The sequence below is a fragment of the Ahaetulla prasina genome, chromosome 4 (genome assembly GCF_028640845.1).
Source record: "Ahaetulla prasina isolate Xishuangbanna chromosome 4, ASM2864084v1, whole genome shotgun sequence".
In the NCBI taxonomy this organism is placed as follows: domain Eukaryota; kingdom Metazoa; phylum Chordata; class Lepidosauria; order Squamata; family Colubridae; genus Ahaetulla; species Ahaetulla prasina.
The window spans coordinates 95,901,044-95,924,916 of NC_080542.1; the positions used below are offsets into that span (position 1 = coordinate 95,901,044).

Here is a 23,873-nt window from a genome sequence, read left to right on the forward strand (position 1 = left end):
GGCAGTTAGGTCTCTAATTCTCATCACAGTGTGTGATGGTTTTTCCTGTCTAGTACAGGATTGGGATAAATAAATATCTGGGCAACGCCAGGTTATCAGCTAGTCTCTCTTTAAAAAAGGGTACAGCTTTGACTATGTAGCATAGTTGCTTTTATTTCTTGAGCTCCCATATGAATACGTCAGAAGAAAATGCTCTCTCTCTTTTTTTTTTTTTGCATTTATATCCCACCCTTCTCCGAAGATTCAGGGTGGCTTACACTATGTCTTTGATTTTTTTCATGAAATAATGGTACTCCTCAGCCAGTATAATAGGTTTAGCCATATCTATTATTGACTAATCAATCTATATATCTGCACTGATAGCTCATCATATCAGAAGTCTGAATCTGATGTCTCCATTAAATAATTTTTCCAGCCATCCCAAAAACTCTGAAAAAAGTTGGTAATTCGTTTTCCTACTTTACTCTTTTCGTCTTACCATTTTTTTAAAAAAATTTTTTAGGATCATGCAATCAGAATTAATGGCATTACAATCATAGCCAGGTAGACAGGATCAACAAACCTGAACAATGGGCCCTATCCAACAAAATGAATTTTAATGTGGAGAAAAGCGAAGTTTTACATTTAGACAGGAATAATCAAAGTTGTAAATACAGATTAGGTGAGACCTGACTCAAAAACAGTAACTGTGAGAGGGACTTTGGCGTCCTAGTAGATGATCTCTTGAATATGAGCCAGCAGTGTGCGGCAACAGCCAAAAAAGTTAATACAATCCTGGGTTGTATAAGCAGACACAGAATCAAGATCACATGAAGTATTAGTACTGCTTTATAAAACTCTAGTAAGACCATAGGTATGCAACCAATTTTAGTCACCATATTACAAAAAAAAGATGTTGAGACTTTGGAAAAAGTTCAGAGAAGAGCAACTAAACCGATCAAAGGCCTGGACACTAAAACATATGAAGAATGGTTGCAGGATTTGGGTTTGGCTAGTCTAAAGAAAAGAAGATTAGAGGCAACATGATAACAGTACTCTAGTATTTGAAGGGCTGCCACAAAGAAAAGGGGGTCAAATTATTCTACAAAGCACTAGAGGGCAGGACAAGAAACAATGATTGGAAACTAACCGAAGAGATAAGCAACCTGGAATAAGGAGAAACTTCCTAACAATGAGGACAATTAACCAGCTTGCCTTCATAAATCGAGGAAGCTCTATCCTGGAAATTTTTAAGAAGAGACTGGACAGTTACTTGCCTGAGATTGTATAGGTTCTCCTGCTTGAGCAGGGGCTAGACTAGAAGACTTCCAGGTACCCTTCAAGCTCTATTCTATTCTATTCCTGGACACAGGAGACTACAGACCTATCAGCCAGACATCAATAACTGGGAAGATTCTGGAAAAGATAATCAAGCAACCATTCTGCGAAGACCTAGTAGCAAACAAAGTCGTAACCAAAAGCCAACATTGGTTTGTCAAAAATAGGCCACAACTTAATAACTTACTACTTGATAAGATAGAAAAATATAGATTAGACAACATCACCACAGATGGATTAGTAACTGGCTGACCAACTGCACTCAACATGTAGTCTCAATGGAACTGAATCTACATGGAGGGAAGTATGCAGTGGGGTACCCAAGGCTCTGTCTTAGGCCCGGTAATCTTCAATATCTTTATCAATGATTTAGATGAAGGGATAGATGGAGAGCTCATTGAATTTGCACATAACATCAAGCTAGCAGAAATAGCCAACACTCTACAAGATACAGGATATTGACAAACTTGAACACCTATGTAACAAAATAGGTATAGTATAAATGGTATATGGCTCAATAGTAAAAGTGATCATGAAGTCCTAGTGAACAATTACTTAAATATAAGCCAGCACTGTGTTGCAGGTGCCAAAAAGGTCAAAGCAGTCCTAGGTTACGTTAACAAAATCAAGATCACATGAAGTATCAATACCACACTACAATGCATTGGTAAGACCATGCTTGAAATACTGTATCCAGTTTTAGTTGCCATGAGGTAAAAAAGAGTTAACACTCTAGAAAATGTACACCGAACAACAACAAAGATGATTAGGTAATTGGAAGCTAAAACATATGTATAAAGAATGGTTGATAGAATTAAGTATGTCTAGTTTAATGAAAAGAAGGACTAGGTGACATGACAGCAGTTCTCTTTACCTGGCTCCGTACATTTAACACTAAACATTACTACTTTACTTAAAAACTGATTCTGCAATGATAACTTTTTGTTATTGACGAGATTTACATAAATCAAATTTATATAAAGCTCATCATGATTATGTAAATTAGAAATTTACATAATTCAAGAAGTTCAGGATCAATATTTGTTTCCATTAAGGAAACTGAATTTAGAATAGAATAGAATAGAATAGAATAGAATTCTTTATGGAGGGAAGTATGCAGTGGGGTACCCAAGGCTCTGTCTTAGGCCCGGTAATCTTCAATATCTTTATCAATGATTTAGATGAAGGGATAGATGGAGAGCTCATTGAATTTGCACATAACATCAAGCTAGCAGAAATAGCCAACACTCTACAAGATACAGGATATTGACAAACTTGAACACCTATGTAACAAAATAGGTATAGTATAAATGGTATATGGCTCAATAGTAAAAGTGATCATGAAGTCCTAGTGAACAATTACTTAAATATAAGCCAGCACTGTGTTGCAGGTGCCAAAAAGGTCAAAGCAGTCCTAGGTTACGTTAACAAAATCAAGATCACATGAAGTATCAATACCACACTACAATGCATTGGTAAGACCATGCTTGAAATACTGTATCCAGTTTTAGTTGCCATGAGGTAAAAAAGAGTTAACACTCTAGAAAATGTACACCGAACAACAACAAAGATGATTAGGTAATTGGAAGCTAAAACATATGTATAAAGAATGGTTGATAGAATTAAGTATGTCTAGTTTAATGAAAAGAAGGACTAGGTGACATGACAGCAGTTCTCTTTACCTGGCTCCGTACATTTAACACTAAACATTACTACTTTACTTAAAAACTGATTCTGCAATGATAACTTTTTGTTATTGACGAGATTTACATAAATCAAATTTATATAAAGCTCATCATGATTATGTAAATTAGAAATTTACATAATTCAAGAAGTTCAGGATCAATATTTGTTTCCATTAAGGAAACTGAATTTAGAATAGAATAGAATAGAATAGAATAGAATTCTTTATTGACCAAGTGTGATTGGACATACAAGGAATTTGTCTTGATACATACGCTCTCAGAGTACATAAAAGAAAATATACATTCATCATGAATCATAAGGTACAACACTTAATGATAGTCATAGGAAAACAGTCAATATAAATCTTAATCTTAATAGCATATTAAGTCCATCTTAATATGCTATTCCTGGTATGTGATTGTTTGTATACATACAGAGAAAGAAGCACTCTTGTAATCTTTGATTTTTAGGTTTGCTGTCAAACATCAGCCATAATACTAATGACTGTTTTGAACAATATGTAGGTTGTATTACATGAATGGCTATTTTATATGTGAAATTATGACTGAAATATTTCTGCACCTATATTGGTTCATGTCAGGAAGTTTCTCGTTAGTTTTAAGTTACTTCTCTCTTGTTCAGTTTCCATCCATTGCTTCTTAGTTTTGCCTTCTGGTGCTTTGGAAAATACATTGCCCTCCCTAATTTCTGGCAGCCCCTTAAAAGCCTGTTGCCTATCACACTCTTGGGCAAAGCATGTGAGCCATTTCCTCCTTTCAAAGCATGTGAGCCATTTCCTCACTTTCATGGTGCATACTATAGATGCACCATGAAAGTGCATCTACAATATGTAGAGAATAAAGTTGAAAAAAGGTGAACAACATTTTTATAGAATTATAGATACATTGAGGCTGGGTGTGAAAAGGAATGGCTGGGAGGAGAGGGGCAAGTGAGGCACCCCTTGATGTGAGTGACACTGAGTTGGCCATACCTACCCAGTCACATGACCATTGAGCCATGCCCACAAAATAAGGCATGCCCACAGAACTGGTAGTAAAAAATTTAGAACCCACTTCTGGGTCATGAGATATGGTAGAACCTAGAAATTTGGAGGTCTCTACTGTTGATACTGCGTTGTCTAGTATTGTAAGCAGTGGTAGTATGGGAGGGTTTCTTCTAAAGTGCACCACCATTTCTACGGTTTTGAGTATGTTCAGTTCCAGATTGTTCTGGTTGCACCACGAGACTAGTTGTTCAACCTGTCTGTATGCAGATTCATCATCCTTGTCTCGAATGAGACCGATCACTGTTGTGTCATCTGCAAACTTCAGTAGTTTAACAGATGGATCATTTGAGATGCAGTCATTGGTATAGAGAGAGAAGTGGAGAGAGCACAAAGCCTTGTGGGGCCCCTGTTTAATTGTACAGGTATCTGATGTAATTCTGCTTAGCTTCACCTGCTGCTTCTTGTCTGTTAGGAATCTTATGATCCATTTACAAGTGTGTTCAGATACCGCTAGCTGGTTCAGCTTAGTTAGAAAAATGTCTGATGGTGTTGAATGCTGAACTAAAGTCTACAAAGAGAACCCTTGCATAAGTCTTTGGAGATTCAAGATGTTGTAGGATGTAGTGCAGAGCCATATTAACAGCATCATCTGTTGATCTATTTGCTCGGTATGAAAATTGTAGGGGGTTTAACAGCGGATTATGCAAACGTAACAAGCATATCTAAGGCATTGCCATAAAGAAGGAATTAATCTATTCTCCAAAGCACCTAAAGCCAGGACAAGAAGCAATGAATGGAAACTAATCAAGGAAAGAAACAACTTAAAACTAAGGAGAAATTTCCTGACAAAACGATCAGTGGAACAACTTCTCTCCGATCGTTGTGGATGCTCCAACACTGGAAGTTTTAAAGAAGAGTTGGACAAACATTTGTCTGAAATGGTATAGGGCAAGGGTATCAAACTGGTGGCCTGTAGGCTGGATGCATCACATCCTGGCCACACCCACCTCAGCTCCGTAAAGGGGAAAAAGTCATGTGATGGCAATGTGACATGGCGAGTTTGACACCCATGATATAGAGTTTCCTGCCTGAACAAGAAAGACCTAGATCTCTTTCAGCTCTACTATTCTGTAAAAGGTACTAATGCCTTTTTAAAAATGTACTTCTGTAACACTTTTAGGATTAACCAGCTATGTCAACAACTGCAATTGTCAACAATTTCCTGTTGATAATACATCTCCATCTTCCTTAAAAAGTGATCAAACTTACCTTTTGCACTGATACTGCGCAAATCTGTGATTTTCATTAAGATCTTTGGAAACATATGAGGTTTGCTGGGTCTTCTTTTTCGGATGTATATTTTGAGAGCTTCTAGTAATGGCTCCTGTAGTTCATCTATTTTTGCTGGTTCTTCAAGGTCCTGGCGGTCTGAGAAAGTATAATAGTTAAATGCCTGAACCTAAACATCAAACCGTTATAAACACATGTTATGATGGCTTTCTATTTTCCTTTACTATTATTTGTTCTGGAGATTTTTAAAAAAAAATCAATTCCTACTTGTCATCCCTGTGGTAACATTCTTTGCACAACTTGTTTTTTTCTAACTGGTGAGACTGCAACTGATGAACTATTTTATTTCCTCTTTTCCAGCTGTAGACCATTGCACTATCAAAAGAAAATATTTATATAAAGTCCAACTGTAAGTATCAATAACGTTTTAATTTGTAAAACAGTAACATAAAACAAAATAAATTTCAAAGATTAGAATAGTATATATTCTTTCTTTTATCTTTTATATCCCTGATCCCAGAGTAATATAGCCTTTGGGTGCCAGTAGATGTCAGCAAAAGATTAAAGGAAAGCTAGATCTATTGCTTTCCTCCATTCATATTTAAACACTGAAAATTATTGCTAATGCTTCCTCTTTAATGTATCTACCACCAGATTTTGCCTGAATGAATATATGAAGAAATATTTAGATTTTGGCTGTGCTTTCCTCCAATTTTTTCCAACATTCAAATCATTTTTAAGTACTGGTCATAGTAATCCAATTTTGATTACAGTTTAGTTTTATCTCAAGGCATTTCAATACCACCTTCTTTCTTTCTAATCCCTTTACACAGAATTCTGTGTTTCACAGTTACCGTACCAGGATACTGTCTTCAGCTACCAACAGATTTCATCTCGAGACTAGAACATTAAGAAGCAAAAACAAATAGAAAAACATGACAGAGACCCTGATTACTTGAGGGATTATCTATCTCCCTACTGTATCTGGCCAGGCAAATCAATTCAGGTTCCTTCAATTAAGCAGTGCTATGTATCTGGACTCTGGAAGAATGCCTTCTCTTGATGTATCTACCCCTGAAGAACTGAACAGTCCCCATCCTACTAACGTTTCAAGAGACTGGAACACATGGCACTTATCCAATCCTTTGGTGGGGATGACTGAAGCTTCCTTTTAACTTAGGTAGGTTTCTTTTATTAACCCAGTTGATTATTCTACCACCTCTACCCGTTTTTTTGTTTCTTGTTTTCACTGTCATGTTTTAAATATGTGCTGAACTGCAAAGTTGCTGAGAATTGGACAGCATATAAATTGAATATATATTAGCAATAAGGCTTTCCCAATATCTGATCTTAGTAAGACAGGAAATGTCCTGCAATAGCTAGCAAACTTCCTCCTACTTCCATGTTAACTGCATCAAAATTTAAAATCCTGTTGCCAAATCTGGAGCAATAGTAGCCTGCCTATTCAACTCATTCCACAATTAAGCTGATGTCATTCAAACACACCTCCACAAATTAAGCAGATGGCACTTAGCAGGCCAGTTTCAGTGTCATCCATTTCCAATGGCAGAAGCTGATTGGCAAATGTGAACACAAGATCTGTCAAGGGACCAAATCCAGCATTATGCATCTGAGTTCGGTTTAGTGTAAGGCCATCAGAAAATGTCATTGTGTCTTGTTCAGGGGTGTATCTTGTGCAAATGCGGAGAATCTGGGAAGGAAGGAAAGAAAGGAAGAAAGAAAAGTTACGTCTATTTAGGAAGGTTAAAAATTATGAATTTTGGAAATAATCCTTATAGTTATTGCCTCAATCAATAGGTTTGATTAGACCAAAATTTCTCTCTACAATTTTGGAGCCACCACTTAGCTAAATTACTTTTTAAAAATCCAACAATGTACATCTTATGCCACCAAATATTAAATGTTAACTTAGAAATTAAGACTCAAGTATTGTGTTCTCTCAGAAATACTTGTTTGAAGCAAAATATTTTAGGTGTTTTAGGCCAAATGCTCATTTTTTCTCTATCTTTTCTTTGTAACAAATGTTTTAATATGTATCACATATGATTTAATAGGTAAAAATTCTCTGTCTGCCATTATTGCAATTTTTCTTTCAAGTCAAGAAAGGGAAGGCAATGTACCATAGATTACAATGGAGTGCCCCTATTTATTCAGAGTTGGAATTGATCAAAGTCTGTTCTCTTTCTTTGTTGGTTTATTAAATTTGTTCGATACTCACCTTGCAGCGACTCAGGATGGTTTATAACATCAAAATGAAATATGTGTGTGTGTGTGTGTGTGTGTGTGTGTGTGTGTGTGGTGTGGGGTGGGGTGTGTGTGTGTGTGTGTGTGTGTGTGTGTGTAGGTCTTTGGTTATTCGGGTTTTCTCCCGTGTAAAATTGGAAGTGTCTTGGCGATGTTTCGATGAAGTCTCATTCATCATCTTCAGGCTGGTGTTTTCAGCTTTGTGCTTCTAGGGGCAATGTGTGATCGCAGCTGTTTCTTCCTTTTAACTGCTAGTGGGGGTTTCAGTTAAAAGGAAGAAAGAGCTGCGATCACACATTGCTCCTAGAAGCACGAAGCTGAAAACACCAGCCTGAAAATGTCAAATGAGACTTCGTCGAAACGTTGCCAAGACACTTCCAATTTTACGCGGGAGAAAACCCGAATAACCAAAGACCTACATACAAACACCCATGAAAACCTCAGAATATGTGTGTGTGTGTGTGTGTGTGTGTGTGTCTCTGTGTGTGTGTGTGTGTGTGTGTATGTTTTTGTGGCTTTTCACGGGTATAGGTATGTAGGTCTTGGAATTTTCGGGTCTTTTCTCGTGTAAGGTTGAGAGTATCTTGACGACGTTTCGACGAGATCTCACTCATCATCTTCAGACTGGTGTCTTCGGCTTCGCGCGTCTCTCTATAAATACTGGTGGGAAGGTGGGGAGTGTTGCTGTGAGCGGGTTGGTTGGCTGTGTGGTTGCCTCTTGATTGGTAGATGGAGTGGGTCTTTGCAGATTGGTCAGCTGTTTCGTAGCACCCTGTGTGGGTGTGGTCCTGGTCTTTTGTTCCTGAGCTTTGGTGTTGTCGCCTCTGAAGTTCTGTGATGTGATGTCTTGAGCAGATGGCTGTAATGCAGCATCCCGGGCCCTGGTTTGGCTCCGAGTCCGAGGTCCTGTCATGTGTTCCTCGTTGTGTCAGCCTGCTTTGTGTGGGGATCGGAGGAGGCGCAGTAGCCAGTGGTGTCAGCATGGTCTGGCTCCTGGATGGTGGTTGTGTTTCGTCTGTGGGATGGGTTTGGGTTTGAATCTGGTGAGGATGATTGGTGGTGGCGTTGTGTGTTGTCCTGGGTCCGGAGTCAATTTTCATGGCTGGGACTTGTTTGTTGACCAAGGCTGGTTTCCAGATGTCTGGTAGGCGGGAGGTGTCATCCCGTTTGTTCATATTGGGGGGGAGGGTGTTTCTCTATTTCAATGGCTTCCATAATTATTGTCTTGTTATAGTGTTCAGTTTTGGAGATTAATTTGGTTCCTTCAAAATCAATTTCGTGTCCTGTGGTTTTAAGGTGCTGCAAAAGGGAGGAGGTTTTTTTCTTCTTTTCTGACTGTGTTTTTGTGTTCTGCGATGCGTGCATTTATTCTCCTATTAGTTTGTCCAATTTATGTGGCTGGGCAGATTTTGCATGGTATTTCATAGACTTCTTTTCTAGATGGATCTTGTCTTTGGGGTTTCTTAAGATGTTGGCTATTTTTTGGTCTGTGCAGAAGGCTGTCTTGATGTTGTGTTTGTGGAGAATTTTGCTGATTTATCTGTGGTGGCTTTGATGTACGGGAGGAGGGCGATGCCGTTGTCTTGTTCTGTCTCTTGATTCTTGGGCAGTGTCTCCTTTTGAATTAGGCTGGTAATTGTGTTTCTTTGATATCCGTTGGAGATTAATACGTTTGTGAGAGTGTGTAATTCAGTTTTCAGGTGGTCTTTGTCGGCTAAGCGTTTGGTCCTGGAGATGAGAGTCTTGGCTATGCAGCTGATCTGTGCAGGGTGGTGAACCCAGATGAAGCCAATAAAATCAGACTTGAAGTCACCAACGTCCTCTGCTCCAGCAACCCACCCAGAAGCAACTTACACAAAGAAGAACAAAAAGCACTCAGCAATTTGAGGAAAGACAATAACATAATCATTCTCCCAGCAGACAAAGGCAATGCCACAGTGGTGATGAATACTATCTGGCTACCAATCCAACCTACTCCACGACACTGCTTACAAACCTCTAAACACGAACTCCACCACCTACCTGGAAAAAACCACCAAATCCAAAATAAAAGCCTTCCCCATCAATGAAGAGATCCAGCAAAGAATCATCCCCAGAGAGAAATCATCCAGATGCCCAAAGCTTTATAGTCTCCCCAAGATACACGAAGAAGGAACACCACTCAGATCCATAGTCAGCTCCATAGGCTCACCTCTACAAATTCCTTGCCAAATTCCTTGCCAAACAACTTCAGCCCTATGCAGAATCCATCACCACACACGTGCAAAACTCATTCCACTTCATAGAAACAATAAAGAAACAAAACCTACAACCCAGCGACCTACTCGTGAGTTTCGATGTCATATCCCTCTTCACCAAAGTGCCTATTAAAGAAGCCTTGACAGCTATCCAAAACAAATACAACCCTCCCAAACACATCCTAGATCTAACCAACCACTGCCTAACCAACACATACTTCATCCATAACAGACAAAGATAAAAACACATAGAAGGAGCACCCATGGGATCACCCCTCTCACCCGTCATCGCAAACCTATACATGAAATACTTTGAAACCAACGTTTTATATAAATCTTAACTCAAACCCAAACTCTGGCTTAGATACATAGATAACACTTTCGTAATTTGCCAAAATGGAAAGGAGAAACTGGACAACTTCCACACACATCTCAACAGCCTACACCCCAAAATACAATTCATTATGGAAATAAAAGCTAACAACCAACTCCCCTTTCTGGACGTCCTAATCTACAAAAAACCCAATGGGTCCCTAGGACACCATCTACTAGAAAAAAACACACACCAACCGCTACTTAAATGCACAATCACATCACCACCCTGCACAGATCAGCTCTGTAGCCAAGACTCTCATCTCCAGGACCAAACGCTTAGCTGACAAAGACCACCTGAAAATTGAATTACACACCCTCACAAACGTATTAATCTCCAACGGATACCAAAGAAACACAATTACTAGCCTAATCCAAAGGGAGACACCACCCAAGAACCAAGACACAGAACAAGACAACGGCGTCGCCCTCCTCCCATACATCAAAGGCACCACAGATAAAATCAGCAAAATTCTCTACAAACACAACATCAAGGCAGCCTTCTGCACAGACCAAAAAATAGCCAACATCTTAAGAAACCCCAAAGACAAGATCCATCTAGAAAAGAAGTCTATGAAATACCATGCAAAATCTGCCCAGCCACATAAATTGGACAAACTAATAGGAGAATAAATGCACGCATCGCAGAACACAAAAACACAGTCAGAAAAGAAGAAAAAAACCTCCTCCCTTTTGCAGCACCTTAAAACCACAGGACACGAAATTGATTCTGAAGGAACCAAATTAATCTCCAAAACTGAACATTATAACAAGACAATAATTGTGGAAGCCATTGAAATATAGAAACACCTCCACCCAAATATGAACAAACAGGACGACACCTCCCGCCTACCAGACATCTGGAAACCAGCCTTGGTCAACAAACAAGTCCCAGCCACGAAAATTGACTCCGGACCCAGGACAACACACAACGCCACCACCAATCATCCTCACCAGATTCAAACCCAAACCCATCCCACAGACGAAACACAACCACCATCCAGAAGCCTGACCATGCTGACACCACTGGCTACTGCGCCCCCTCCGATCCCCACACAAAGCAGGCTGACACACACGAGGAACACATGACAGGACCTTGGAGCCAAACCAGGGCCCGGGATGCTGCATCACAGCCATCTGCTCAAGACATCACATCACAGAACTTCAGAGGCAATAACACCAAAGCTCAGGAACAAAAGACCAGAACCACACCCACACAGGATGCTACGAAACAGCCGACCAATCTGCAAAGACCCACTCCATCTACCAATCAAGAGGCAATTACACAGCCAACCAATCCGCTCAAAGCAACACTCCCCACCTTCTCACCAGTATTTATAGAGAGACGTGCGAAGCCGAAGACACCAGCCTAAAGATGATGAGTGAGACCTCATCGAAACATCACCAAGATACTCTCAACCTTACACGGGAAAAGACCTGAAAATGCCAAGAGCTACGTGTATGTATGTATGTGTGTGTGTGTGTATATATGTATATGTATATGTATATGTATATGTATATGTATATGTATATGTGTATATGTATATATATATATATATATATATATATATATATATATATAGGTCTTTGGTTATTCGGGTTTTCTCCCGCGTAAAATTGGAAGTGTGTTGGCGACGTTTCGACGAAGTCTCATTCGTCATCTTCAGGCTTCAGCTTCGTGCTTCTGGGAGCAATGTGTGATTGCAGCTGTTTCTTCCTTTTTAACTGCTAGTGGGGGTTTGAACTGATTGGGTGGGAGCTTGGCTGTGCTCTGATTGGATGGGGTTTTTTGTGTGTGCTCTGATTGGATGGGAGTGTGTCCTGTTTGGGTGGGGGCTTGGTTGTGCTCAGATTAGTCTGAGTTGCAGGGGGATTTGAGCTGGTGAGCTGCACTGCTGCTGTTTGGCTTCATGTTCGTGGTCGTGCTACATCTTCATAGTGGGTGTCAGTCTGCTGCATGTATGGATTGGAGGGGTTTGAAATGGCTAATGTTGCAGCTGCGGTCTGGCTTCTGGTCCTTGGTCGTGCTTCCTGATCAGTATGGGTTTGGGTCTGCTTTCTGGGTGGATGTGTGGTGGTGACATCCTGTGTGGACCTCGTGAGTGTGGGTCTGGTGTCATTCCTCGTGTTAAGGACTCGTTTGTCAATAAGGGCAGGTTTCCAAATGGCTGGTAGGTGGGAGGTATCATCTCATTTGTTCATGCTGTGTGGGCGTTTTTCTATCTCGATGGCTTCTCTGATTATTCTGTTGTTAAATTATTATTATTATTATTAATTTAATTTTTATACCGCCCTTCTCCCGAAGGACTCAGGGCGGTGTACAGGCAAATAAAAACAGACAAGACAATATTATATAAAATGCAAGATTAAAAAACTTATTATAATTTGCCTAAAAATTTAAAATATATAGAAACTAAAACCCCATTTAAAATTAATAATAAAAACTATAAAATCCATAAAATTTCTTCTGTTGGTTTGTCCGATATAGGTGGTGGGGCAGGCGGTGCATGGGATTTCATATACTCCTTGATTTTCTAACTCAATTTTGTCTTTGGGGTTTCTTAGGATGGTGGATATTTTTTGGTTTGTGCAGAATGCTGTCTTGATGTTATGTTTGTGGAGGATCTTGCTGATTCTGTCTGTGGTGCTTTTTATATATGGGAGGAGGGCTGTGCCGTTTTCTTGTTCTCTGTCTTGGGTTTTAGTGGGGGGTTCTTTTTGGATTAGTTTGGTAATCTTATTTCTCTGGAATCCATTGTCACCACCATACATCCACCCAGAAAGCAGACCCAAACCCATACTGATCAGGAAGCACGACCAAGGACCAGAAGCCAGACCGCAGTTGCAACATTAGCCATTTCAAACCCCTCCAATCCATACATGCAGCAGACTGACACCCACTATGAAGATGTAGCACGACCACGAACACGAAGCCAAACAGCAGCAGTGCAACTCACCAGCTCAAATCCCCCTGCAACTCAGACTAATCTGAGCACAACCAAGCCCCCACCCAAAGAGGACACACCCCCAGCCAATCAGAGCACACAAAAAAACCCCATCCAATCAGAGCACAGCCAAGCTCCCACCCAATCAGTTCAAACCCCCACTAGCAGTTAAAAAGGAAGAAACAGCTGCAATCACACATTGCTCCCAGAAGCACGAAGCTGAAGCCTGAAGATGACGAATGAGACTTCGTCGAAACGTCGCCAAGACACTTCCAATTTTACGCGGGAGAAAACCCGAATAACCAAAGACCTACATACAAACATCCGCGAAAACCTCAGAAAACACACACACACACACACACACACACACACACACACACACACACACATATACATACATACATACACACACATATAAATATATATATTCTGAGGTTTTCACGGGTGTTTGTATGTAGGTCTTTGGATATTCGGGTTTTCTCCCATGTAAATAATAATAATAATCCTACCAGCAGACAAGGACAACGCCACCGTGGTTATGAACACATCTGACTACCAAACCAAATTAACCAACCTACTCCAAGACCCTGCATACAAGCCCCTAAAAACAGACCCCACCACCTACCTAGAAAAAACCACTAGATCCAAAATAAAATCCTCCCCCATCAGTGAAGAAAACCAGCAAAGAATCATTCCCAGAGAGAAATCATCGAGATGTCCTAAGCTCTATGGTCTCCCCAATATACACAAAGAAGGAATCCCACTTAGACCCATAGTCAGCTCCATAGGCTCACCTCTACAAAACCTAGCCAAATTTCTCACCAAACAACTATAGCCCTATGCAGAATCCATCACCTCACATGTAAAAAACTCATTCCAGTTCATAGAGATCATAAAGAAACAAAAGTTACAGCCCAGCGATCTACTCGTGAGCTTTGATGTCATATCCCTCTTCATCCAAGTGCCAATCAAAGAAGCCTTAACAGCAATCCAAAACAAATATAACCCCCCCAAGCACATCCTAGATCTGACCAATCACTGCTTATCCAAAACATACTTCATCTAAAATGGATAAAAATACAAACAAACAGAAGGAGCACCCATGGGATCACCCCTCTCACCTATCATTGCAAACCTCTACATGGAACACTTTGAAACCCAAGCTCTAGAAAAATCTGACCACAAACCAAACTCTGGCTCAGATACGTAGATGACACCTTCACAATCTGGCCATATGGGAAAGAAAAACTGGACAACTTCCTTATACACCTCAACAGCCTACACCCCAAAATACAATTCACCATGGAAACAGAAGCTAACAACCAACTTCCCTTCCTGCATGTCTTAGTCTACAGGAAATCCAATGGCTTCCTAGGACACACCATCTACCGGAAGAAAACAGACACAAACCGCTATCTGCACGCACTCTCACACCACCACCCAGCATAGATCAACTCCGTAGCCAAGACACTCATCTCCAGAACAAAATCCTTAGCTGATGAGCAACACCTAAAAACCGAACTAGACACTCTCACTAACGTACTAACATCCAATGGATTCCAAAGAAATAAGATTACCAAACTAATCCATAAAGAAACCCCCACTACAATCCAAGACAGACAATAAGAAAACGGCAAAGCCCTCCTCCCATATATAAAAGGCACCACAGACAGAATCAACAAGATCCTCCACAACATCAAGGCAGCATTCTGCACAAACCGAAAAATATCCACCATCCTAAGAAACCCCAAAGACAAAATTGAGTTAGAAAATCAAGGAGTATATGAAATCCCATGCACCGCCTGTCCCACCACATACATCGGACAAACCAACAGAAGAATAAGTGCACGCATTGAAGAACATAAGAACTCAATCAAAAAAGAGGAACCAACTTCTTCCCTGGTCCAACATCTTAAAGCCATAGGACATAAAATTGACTTTAAAAATACCAGAACTATCACCAAAACTGAACACTTTAACAACAGAATAAGCAGAGAAGCCATCGAGATAGAAAAACGCCCACACAGCATGAATAAACGAGAAGATACCTCCCGCCTACCAGCCATTTGGAAACCCGCCCTTATCAACAAACGAATCCCTATCATGAAGAATGACGCAAGACCCACATTCATGAGTGCCACACGGCATGTCACCACCACACATCCACGCGGAAAGCAGACTCAAACCCATACCAATGATGAAGCACGACCATGGACTAGAAGCCAGACCGCAGCTGCATCATTAGTCATTTCAAACCCCTCCAATCCATACAAGCAGCAGACTGACAACCACCATGAAGATGTAGCACAACCATGAACGCAAAGCCAAACAACAGCAATGCAGCTCACCAACTCAAATCCCCCTGCAACTCAGACTAACCTGAGCACAACCAAGCCCCCCTCAAACAGAACACACCCCCAGCCAATCAGAGCACAAACAACCCCATCATCCAATCAGAGCACAGCCAAACCCCCAACCAATCAGAACACAGCCAAGCTCCCAACCAATCAGTTCAAACCCCCACTAGCGGTTCAAAGGAAGAAACAGCTGTGATCACACTTTGCTCCTAGAAGCACGAAGCTGTAAACACCAGCCTGAAGATGACGAATGAGTCTTCATCAAAACGTCGCCAAGACACTTCCAATTTTACATGGGAGAAAACCCGAATAACCAAAGACATACACACACACACACACACACACACACACACACACACACACACACACAAGCATATAAAATTATTATAAAATTGTAATAAAAATAGAGGTAAAATAATATTATTAAGCGGAAAACAAAATACTGCAATGAATTTAATTTATAGCAAAGTGTATCCTGAGTGAATCTTAGAGAAATCTTTTCAATAGTAAGAGCAGTTCAACCCTAATGACCAAGGAAATAGTGTTGTGACTCCAGCCCCCGAACCTGGCCCCATGCCTGAAAGTAACTCCGAGAGTGAGGGGGAGGACCGGTAAGGCTTATCTCGGGAACCCCAATTCCTTTGGCCCGGCTCCAGGATCCAGAACCAGGCCAGTTGGAGGACGTAATGAGGCCGTCATCCCCGATTCCTCCCTTTCCCAGGCTACGCCATCAGACTCAGGTGATAATAATAATAATCAAGCTTGGATTGACCCGTGCTTCAGAAGATTAGAGAGGCGGTGTCATCAAAGGGAAGGGTGGGGCAGGAGCCCCACCCCACAGGATATATAAGGCGCTTTGGGACTGCTCTCACTCCACGGGAAGCAAAAGTTTAGCTGAATCATTTCAAAAAGAGCTGAAAGTCTTGCTATGTGAGTCATTTGTTTGAACTTTGGCAGGCAGCTGCGATTTCTCTGCCAGGACTGATAAGAGCCGTGAATCCACTGGCTGAAGGCCAGCTCGTTAATCCAAAGTGGGGAAGGAGACAGAACAAATAATCTATTTCAGGGATGAAATGCTACTGATTCAAACCAGTTCGGACTAACTGGTAGTAAAAAAAGCTACCAGTTCGTCCGAATCAGTATTTCCGATGATCAGCTGTACAGTGCAATTTATATTCACTAGAAAGCAGGAAATCCTAATTGCACGGCACAGCTGTTCCCCCCCGCTGTTCTACTTACCTTCAAATGGCTCCTTTTTCCGCACACAGCGCGCCTTTCGTGTTCACTGTGCGTGCATGCATGCATGTATATGCAGTGTGAGTTTGGTGCGCACTGTGCAGGTATGTACAGCTTGCATTTGGCACACACTGCACATGTTTGCATGCACAGCATGCACATATACACATGTAGCAGGCATTTGGTGCACACTGCACGTGCATGTGCAGTGAACCAGTGGTAACCCGCAAAGGATTTCACCACTGGTCTACTTCCTATTGCTCAATGTATTCAAGTGGAAACTAGTCAGCTGTTCTGTTATGTTCTGTTCTGGATTCCTTACAACAGAAGTCTCCAAACTTGGCAACTTTAAGAACTCCCAGATTTCCCCAGCCAGTTGAAGTCCACAAATTTTAAAGTTGTCAAGGTTGGAAACCCCTGCCTTACAGAACAGGATTTGAAGTTGAAGATCCAGGTGACTCATTCTAATTTTGAACACTCTAAGAATCCTGCTAGAATTTATATGAAAAATCACACTGATGCTGGAATTTGGTGGCTTGAAATTTTAGTCGTCTCAGAATAACAGAACAGAATAACAGAGCTGTTATTGGAAGTCTTCTGATCCAAACCGCTGCTCAAGCAGAAAAGCCTATAATGTTTCAGACAAATGGTTGTCCAATCTCTTCTTTAAAACATCCAATGTTGGAATATCCACAAGTCACTGAAGCCAAGTCATTCCACTAATTAATTGTTCTAACTATCAGGAAATTTCTCCTAGGTTGCTTCTCTCCTTGATTAGTTTCCATCCATTGCTTCTTGTCCTGCCTTTAGGTGCTTTGGAGAATAGGTTGACTCCCTCTTCTTTGGGAGCACCTTAGGTATTGGAACACTGCTAATTGTGCAGAAAAAAGTAGTAGTCCATCCTGTAATACCTCATTCTGCTTATTGTTAATCTTATTGGAGTTTTTCTATATAGTTCAGTGGAAGTATCATAGTATTGTGGGTGTATGAGAGAAAGGAATATTGCTAAAGTTGATCCTATATAAGAAAAGATTATCTTCAGAAATGGAAAAGCCTTATCATCTGAGTGAGAATGAAACAAGGTTATCTACTTTGATAAGTGTTCCAAGTAAACACATTATTTAATTTCCTCACTTCTGAAACACTCATGCTTTTAAGAATATACAAAGGATCCATGTGTACTAATCCATCCTCTGCCTACCTGCATCTCCTAAAAAACCTGACACAGTAATTTATTATGCATTCTCAATCATTATTAATTAGTTTCCAAATAAATGGTGCATCCTAAAGAACCGCTTCGTAGCCAAACAGAACTTTCAATTCTAAAGAATGGTAAGACAATGGAAACTTCTAAAGACTTCAAATATTGTTTTAATTTTTATTTCTAAATGAATATGTTGACTTCTTTAGGGTAGCTTATATTGATAAATGAATGGATCTTCCCCCTCATTGGGGAAATAACAATTTATGGCTTGTATTCATAAATATATTGTTTTCCTCATAGTGATAACCCACTGATCTGGGCTTTATGGAAGAGTGGCTAGATGAAAGTCCACTTGGAGTTTGCAAAAAAGCATCTGAAGAACTCTGACTATGAGGAACAAACTCTCAGTGGGCTTTCATGTGTTTTGCACTAAGAGGCTTCCATCTAGTCACTCTTCCATAAAGCCCAAATTAATAGATGGTTGCAGTGATGGTTGTCCTTCTGGAATTCTGTCCTATCTCCACACAGGATCTCTGGAGCTCAGTTGGGGCTCAGCCAGAGTGACCATCAGGTCCTTGGTCACTTTTCTTCCTAAGGCCCTTCTCCCCTGATTGCTCAGTTTGACCGGGCGACCAACTCTTGGATGAGTCCTGGTTGTGCTAAACTTCTCCATTTGAGAATTATGGAGGTCATGTGCTCTTAGGAATCTTCAGTGCAGCAGAATTTCTATTGTAGCTTTCCCCAGATCAGTGCATTGCAATAATCCTATCTCTGACCTCTGCAGGCAGTTTCTTTGACCTTATGGCTTTTGCTCTCCTATAGTATGCATTGTCATCTGTGATGCCTTCTATAGAGACGTGTGTGCCTTTCCAAATCATGTCCAATCAATTTAATTTACCACAGGTTGACTCCATTCAAGGTTTAGAAGCATGTCAGTAATGATCAAGAGAAATAGAAGGCACTAGAGCTGAATTTCATGTGTCATTGCAAAGGGTCTGAATACTTATGCCAATATAATATTTCAGGATTTTTTAAAATAAATTTACAGGCATTTCTAAAATTCTGTTTTCACTTTGTCATTATGGAGTACTGAATGTAGACTAATGAGAAAAAATGAATTTCAACAACTGTAGAATCAAACTGCCACACAACAAAATTGGCAAAAGTGAAACGGGTCTGAATACTTTCTGAATGCACTGTATCTGTAATCAAGAGTAACATTTCATCTTTAGAGAAAGTCCTGCAAGAAAGAACTCTACCATAATTAATCCCATAATGCAAAAGTGGAAAATTTGAACCCCTAGTTTCAAAGAGGACCATAGTTTCATTTCATGTATTTTTTTTTTTTGGCCTGATAGCAATCAATTCCGACTTCTCAGCAAGCAGAAGAGAGATAGGGTAGGGAAAGAGAAAACAAGCATAGAAATAAAAAGAAATAAAAAGGAGTGATCAGAAGAGCATAAAGCAGGAATGTCAAGTTCGCATCATCATGGCATTATCACATGATATATCGGGACTTTTTTCCCCTTCACTAAACCAGGTGGGGGTGAGGTCGACATGTGATGCATCCGGCCCACAAGTTTGACACCCCTGGCATAAAAGGATATTCAAAAAAGTAAGAATGCCATGCCTACCTAACTACTGCCAACCTAAACAGTGAGAATATAAAGGATCAGATGAGGATCAGATATACACAAGAGAAATGTCTCAATTCCTCCAAAGAGGAAAGTTGTCCAAAATGCTAAAGATGGCACATATCTACAGGAGCTATATTACCACCTGTGCCAAAAGCTTGGTCCAATCCTGTCTAGGATCCAGGATGGTCCTTAAAATAAGGGGAGATTATAGATGATCATATCTAGCTGCTGATAAATGTTCCAGAGGAATGGCAAGCTGAAAATAGCAAGAAGCCTCTTAAGAGTGAAGAGTTGAAGAGAAGTTAAGCTATGAAAACTCTCTCTTCGCCTTTATTTAAAAGAGCCATACCAGCAATAATACAGCAACCAACCATTTAAGCTACTCTGCCTCTCAACTGCAGCTCAACTTCCCACTCAGAATTCTTCCTCGAGCATGCTTGGAACCATGCCAGATTTTATAAATCATAGCATTACTTCACTGTGTTATGTTACAGCAGCATTAACTATGGCAAGCATGTAATTGACAATAGATGGGTCTGTCTTGAAGAAAAAGCACACACAATAAAAAGAAGACTAACAAATGTGAAAGCCTGTATAAAAAAGGACTCTGCTAGGTGCATCTTTGACCTGCACAATAATCTCCTCTTGCCTCTTTTCTTCTCATCGTCTTGTAGTAGTGGTGGTAGAACTTGCAAGAAAAGGAAAAGAAGCTACTTACCATATTCCCCTCCCTAGGATTTTGTTTGAAGTTTTCAACCAAACTTTATAGGTTTCTGGCAACATAACATTAATTATTTTAGTAGCCAATGTTCCTGTACAAACCAAACTTCAAATCTATTTAACAAGAGGCAAGCCAGATATTGGGGAATTAATTCTGTATTACTTACTTTACCCTAAAGCAAAGATAGGGTATGTATGGTCCTTCAATTGTTGCTGGAGCCTCCTAGTACTGTTCACCATTGGCTATACTGGCTAAAGCTAATGATATTAAGGAACATCTGCAGGGCCATAGAAAAAATGATTAATCATATACACATGAACTCTCACAACATTTACTAGGGATCACAAATTTGTAAGATAGCTTGGGAGTAGTATCCCTGAACTTAAAAAAAGAAAACATTTTGGATCTTAGTGCTATGAATTCTGAACAGAAAAACTTCCATACATTCTTCAGTTCTGCAGTATTTCTCTTTATGATCTTTTTGTTTGCCTCTAATCATGGGAGAGGAAAGAGGAAAAGCATTCAGTTTCAATTTCCAATTGCTTAAAATTGGCAGAGTCTCTCTTTAGAACTTGATTGGATAGATACAGGGGAATTGGGAAATGGCTAGTTACAGCTGTTTTGAGCAGCCTTTGTTTACTACAGCAAGGTACAAGAAATACCATTAACTGCAAGAACTTATTTTAGTGTGAAGCAGTTTCCTTGCCTCAAATGAGTGTTCTTTCTCTCCCTCCCTCCCTCCACCCCTTCACACACATACACACTCACACAGCAATACTGTAAGAGAAATTAAAGTGACAACCTCCTTTGTTCCCAAAAATGCCTCTGCTTCGTTTAAAAGTGTGCTTGCCTGACTATGCTAGAGTGTATGGGAATGAATATGAAGAGGCAAAAGAAAACAGTAAAAATATTCTTGCTTGTTTGTTTCCTGGCAGTGATTTATATAAAAATGCAAACTTTTCCATGGCACATGCCCCCTCCCCCAAAGGCTGTTGTGCCCATTATCTTTCTATTACCAGTATTAATCAGCGTGATTCCCCCTGAATAACTGGTTACTGGAAGCAAAAGTCAACAGAATACTGTAAAGAGACAAGTTACATACCAAAATGTCCAAGCAAGCAGCCTTAAGTAGTGTGATCTGGTCTGCAATTGTCAAACTTGTGAAACCAGGCAATCGTTTTGCAAATTCCACTATTTTAATAATGCACTTTGTTGCAAGTTCACTGAATTTGTCCCAAAGCCCAAGGTCCAGACGAACTCTATGGTCCGCACTAGAGTTCTAAAAAGAACAAAATGAATCAATTGCTGTGACAAAATGTAGTTGAAACAAAGACCCCTAAAAGCAACTTATCTTAACAATTTCAGTATCATCCTTTTGTTTTTTAATCTTGTCTAATCTTTCCTTATATTTTTTTCTTATGCTTGTGATTAAAGGCTATATCGTCCAATGGGTAAAATAAATGACAGCATTTCTAAATCTTCTTTTCCCATATGGTATACAGTGTCTACTCTGAAATCCCACCCTTTACTGTCAGAACCGAGGAATTAATTATGTGTAACTAGAAGAATGGTTTCCATGTGTGGGAAAAACAGCTTCATTTTGCAGAGTACACTTTCCATGCAATGTGACCTCTTTTCACATGCTTAAAGGTCAGCAAATTAGTAGTTCAAGTTAGCCTTTCTCCTCTATGGCTCAAAAAGCTTTTACATCTCTGAAAAAAATAAATTTATTATGAACAAAAGAAGAACCATTTATTTCTGCAGAAGAAAACAATTAGGAATTCCTTTTCCTTTCCCCTTGCCAAATATGGTATTTGATAATAATCTCTTCTACCCTGGGTTCAAAATTCTTCATCTACAAACTGTTGTCCACTGAGAAAATATATGCTAGATCTTTACTTAGTATTATGCATATGTTGGTGCCAGTTGTACCATTTGAATTTAAATCGAGGATGCATAACTATGGGAGAGGGAGAGCATAGTGAGAGACACATCTCCCCAAGTGGGTGAGAATAGAACAAAAGCTAAACCTGATTTATACACATTAATTGTAATGAAAATTAAATCAAGTAATCACAATTTCTAGGGTATATATCTAATATATCCGATATATCTTTCCATCTGATTAAAGTATACAATTTGACAATAAGTTCTGAGTTAGCAGTCACCTCCAAAGCTATATAAACTATATTGCCCTGGGGTTCAGTCTGCTTTACAAATGTTGAAAAATTGGGTAATGTGCACAAGCAGCATCTTATGAAGAATATTACAGTTTTGTGATCTATCTAGATATTGTCTGCACCTACAAAATAAAAAATGGAATAGCTTCTACATTTGACTAAAGTCAGTTAAAACAAAAATATATAGTTTCCAAAAATGAATTATTATGGAAATGAGCCTGAGTAGAGAGGGCAGATACAACCAAACTGTTAGAACAGGAAGTATAATATCACTGAACTATACTCTCACAGGTTCAAAGCACCATGGTCAGCAGAGAGGGATGTCAGGATTGCTGTTCCCACATCTGTTCCTAAAGTACTGAGGTTAAGTAACTACTTCTAAAATGCAGCAAGAGATTCTTTCTTGCATTTCTGATAGAGCAATGGTCCCGAACCTTTTTGGCACAAGGGACCAGTTTCGTGGAAAACAACTTTTCCACAGACGGGCGGGTGGGGGGGGAGAGATGATTTCAATTTTTCTCACTGGGCTGCCACTCACCTCCAGCTGTGCAGCTGGGTTCCTAACAAATCATAGAATGGTACCAGTATGTGGCTTGGGGATTGTGGACCCTTGATATAGAGCATTCAATGTAGTGAAAGATTAGGAATGTCACAACTGCCCCTTAGAGACAGGACAGGATTGGCACAGGAGTGCACCAATTACAAACACCTGAAGAATAAAAATAATGATCAGACTGAGTTTTCAAGACTTGAAAAAGATACAAATACAACGAATGATGAACCACAGTCTGAGATGCAAGAACTATTTTAAAACACATAGAAATTTTCTATATTTGTTCTATTTTACGTTCTGGTTATATATAAACTCTTTCTGTGTGTTTATTTTTCTATATTCCTTATGCTGGTCTTTTGACCATAACAATAAACTGCATACATTGCATTACACTAAGGTAAATTGAGATGAGAGTCCATGTCTGAGCTATCTCTTAGATCTTTTTTCCCTCATTTTTAAACATAACCCGAATAATTTGTCATATACAGGAAACATAGATGACACCTATCCAGAAGGTAAAATAAAATAGTACTAAACACCTCCATATTTCACTTCTACAGTTTCCTACATATATTGTGCAAAGAATTGAATTCCAATGTTGGATTTTATCCAGCAGATTATATTCTAGTGGTACAATATGACACACCTGGGGGGGTGGGGTTAATAGGTTTTGTTTTGATGATCTGATACATTCCCTTTTCAGGATTCTGCATCCTATAAGTATAAAGATTTACTTTATATCCTCAAGGATCTTAGTGAAATGCTGTACATGGGGGGTAGGGTAACAGAGATAAAATCATGATGTGTAGTGATTTGGATGTAATTAAATACAATAGCCAGTTTATATCCACTTTCCTAGAAAAATGG

The 23,873-nt window shown here is 39.8% G+C and overlaps 1 protein-coding gene across 4 annotated transcripts in view; it reads right to left on the reverse strand.

The window, feature by feature from the left end:
- Positions 1-23,873, reverse strand: part of RARB (retinoic acid receptor beta) — a 506,722-nt gene that overhangs the window by 3,224 nt on the left and 479,625 nt on the right. For 3 of the 4 annotated variants that reach the window (XM_058184374.1, XM_058184373.1, XM_058184371.1), the window contains 3 exons: positions 21,376-21,552; positions 6,806-7,010; positions 5,279-5,437 (listed from right to left, as the gene is read on the reverse strand). In XM_058184374.1, coding sequence (XP_058040357.1) covers positions 5,279-5,437; positions 6,806-7,010; positions 21,376-21,552 — 541 coding nt within the window. The remainder of the gene's footprint in view (positions 1-5,278; positions 5,438-6,805; positions 7,011-21,375; positions 21,553-23,873) is intronic. The other variant, XM_058184375.1, reaches the window with a different exon arrangement.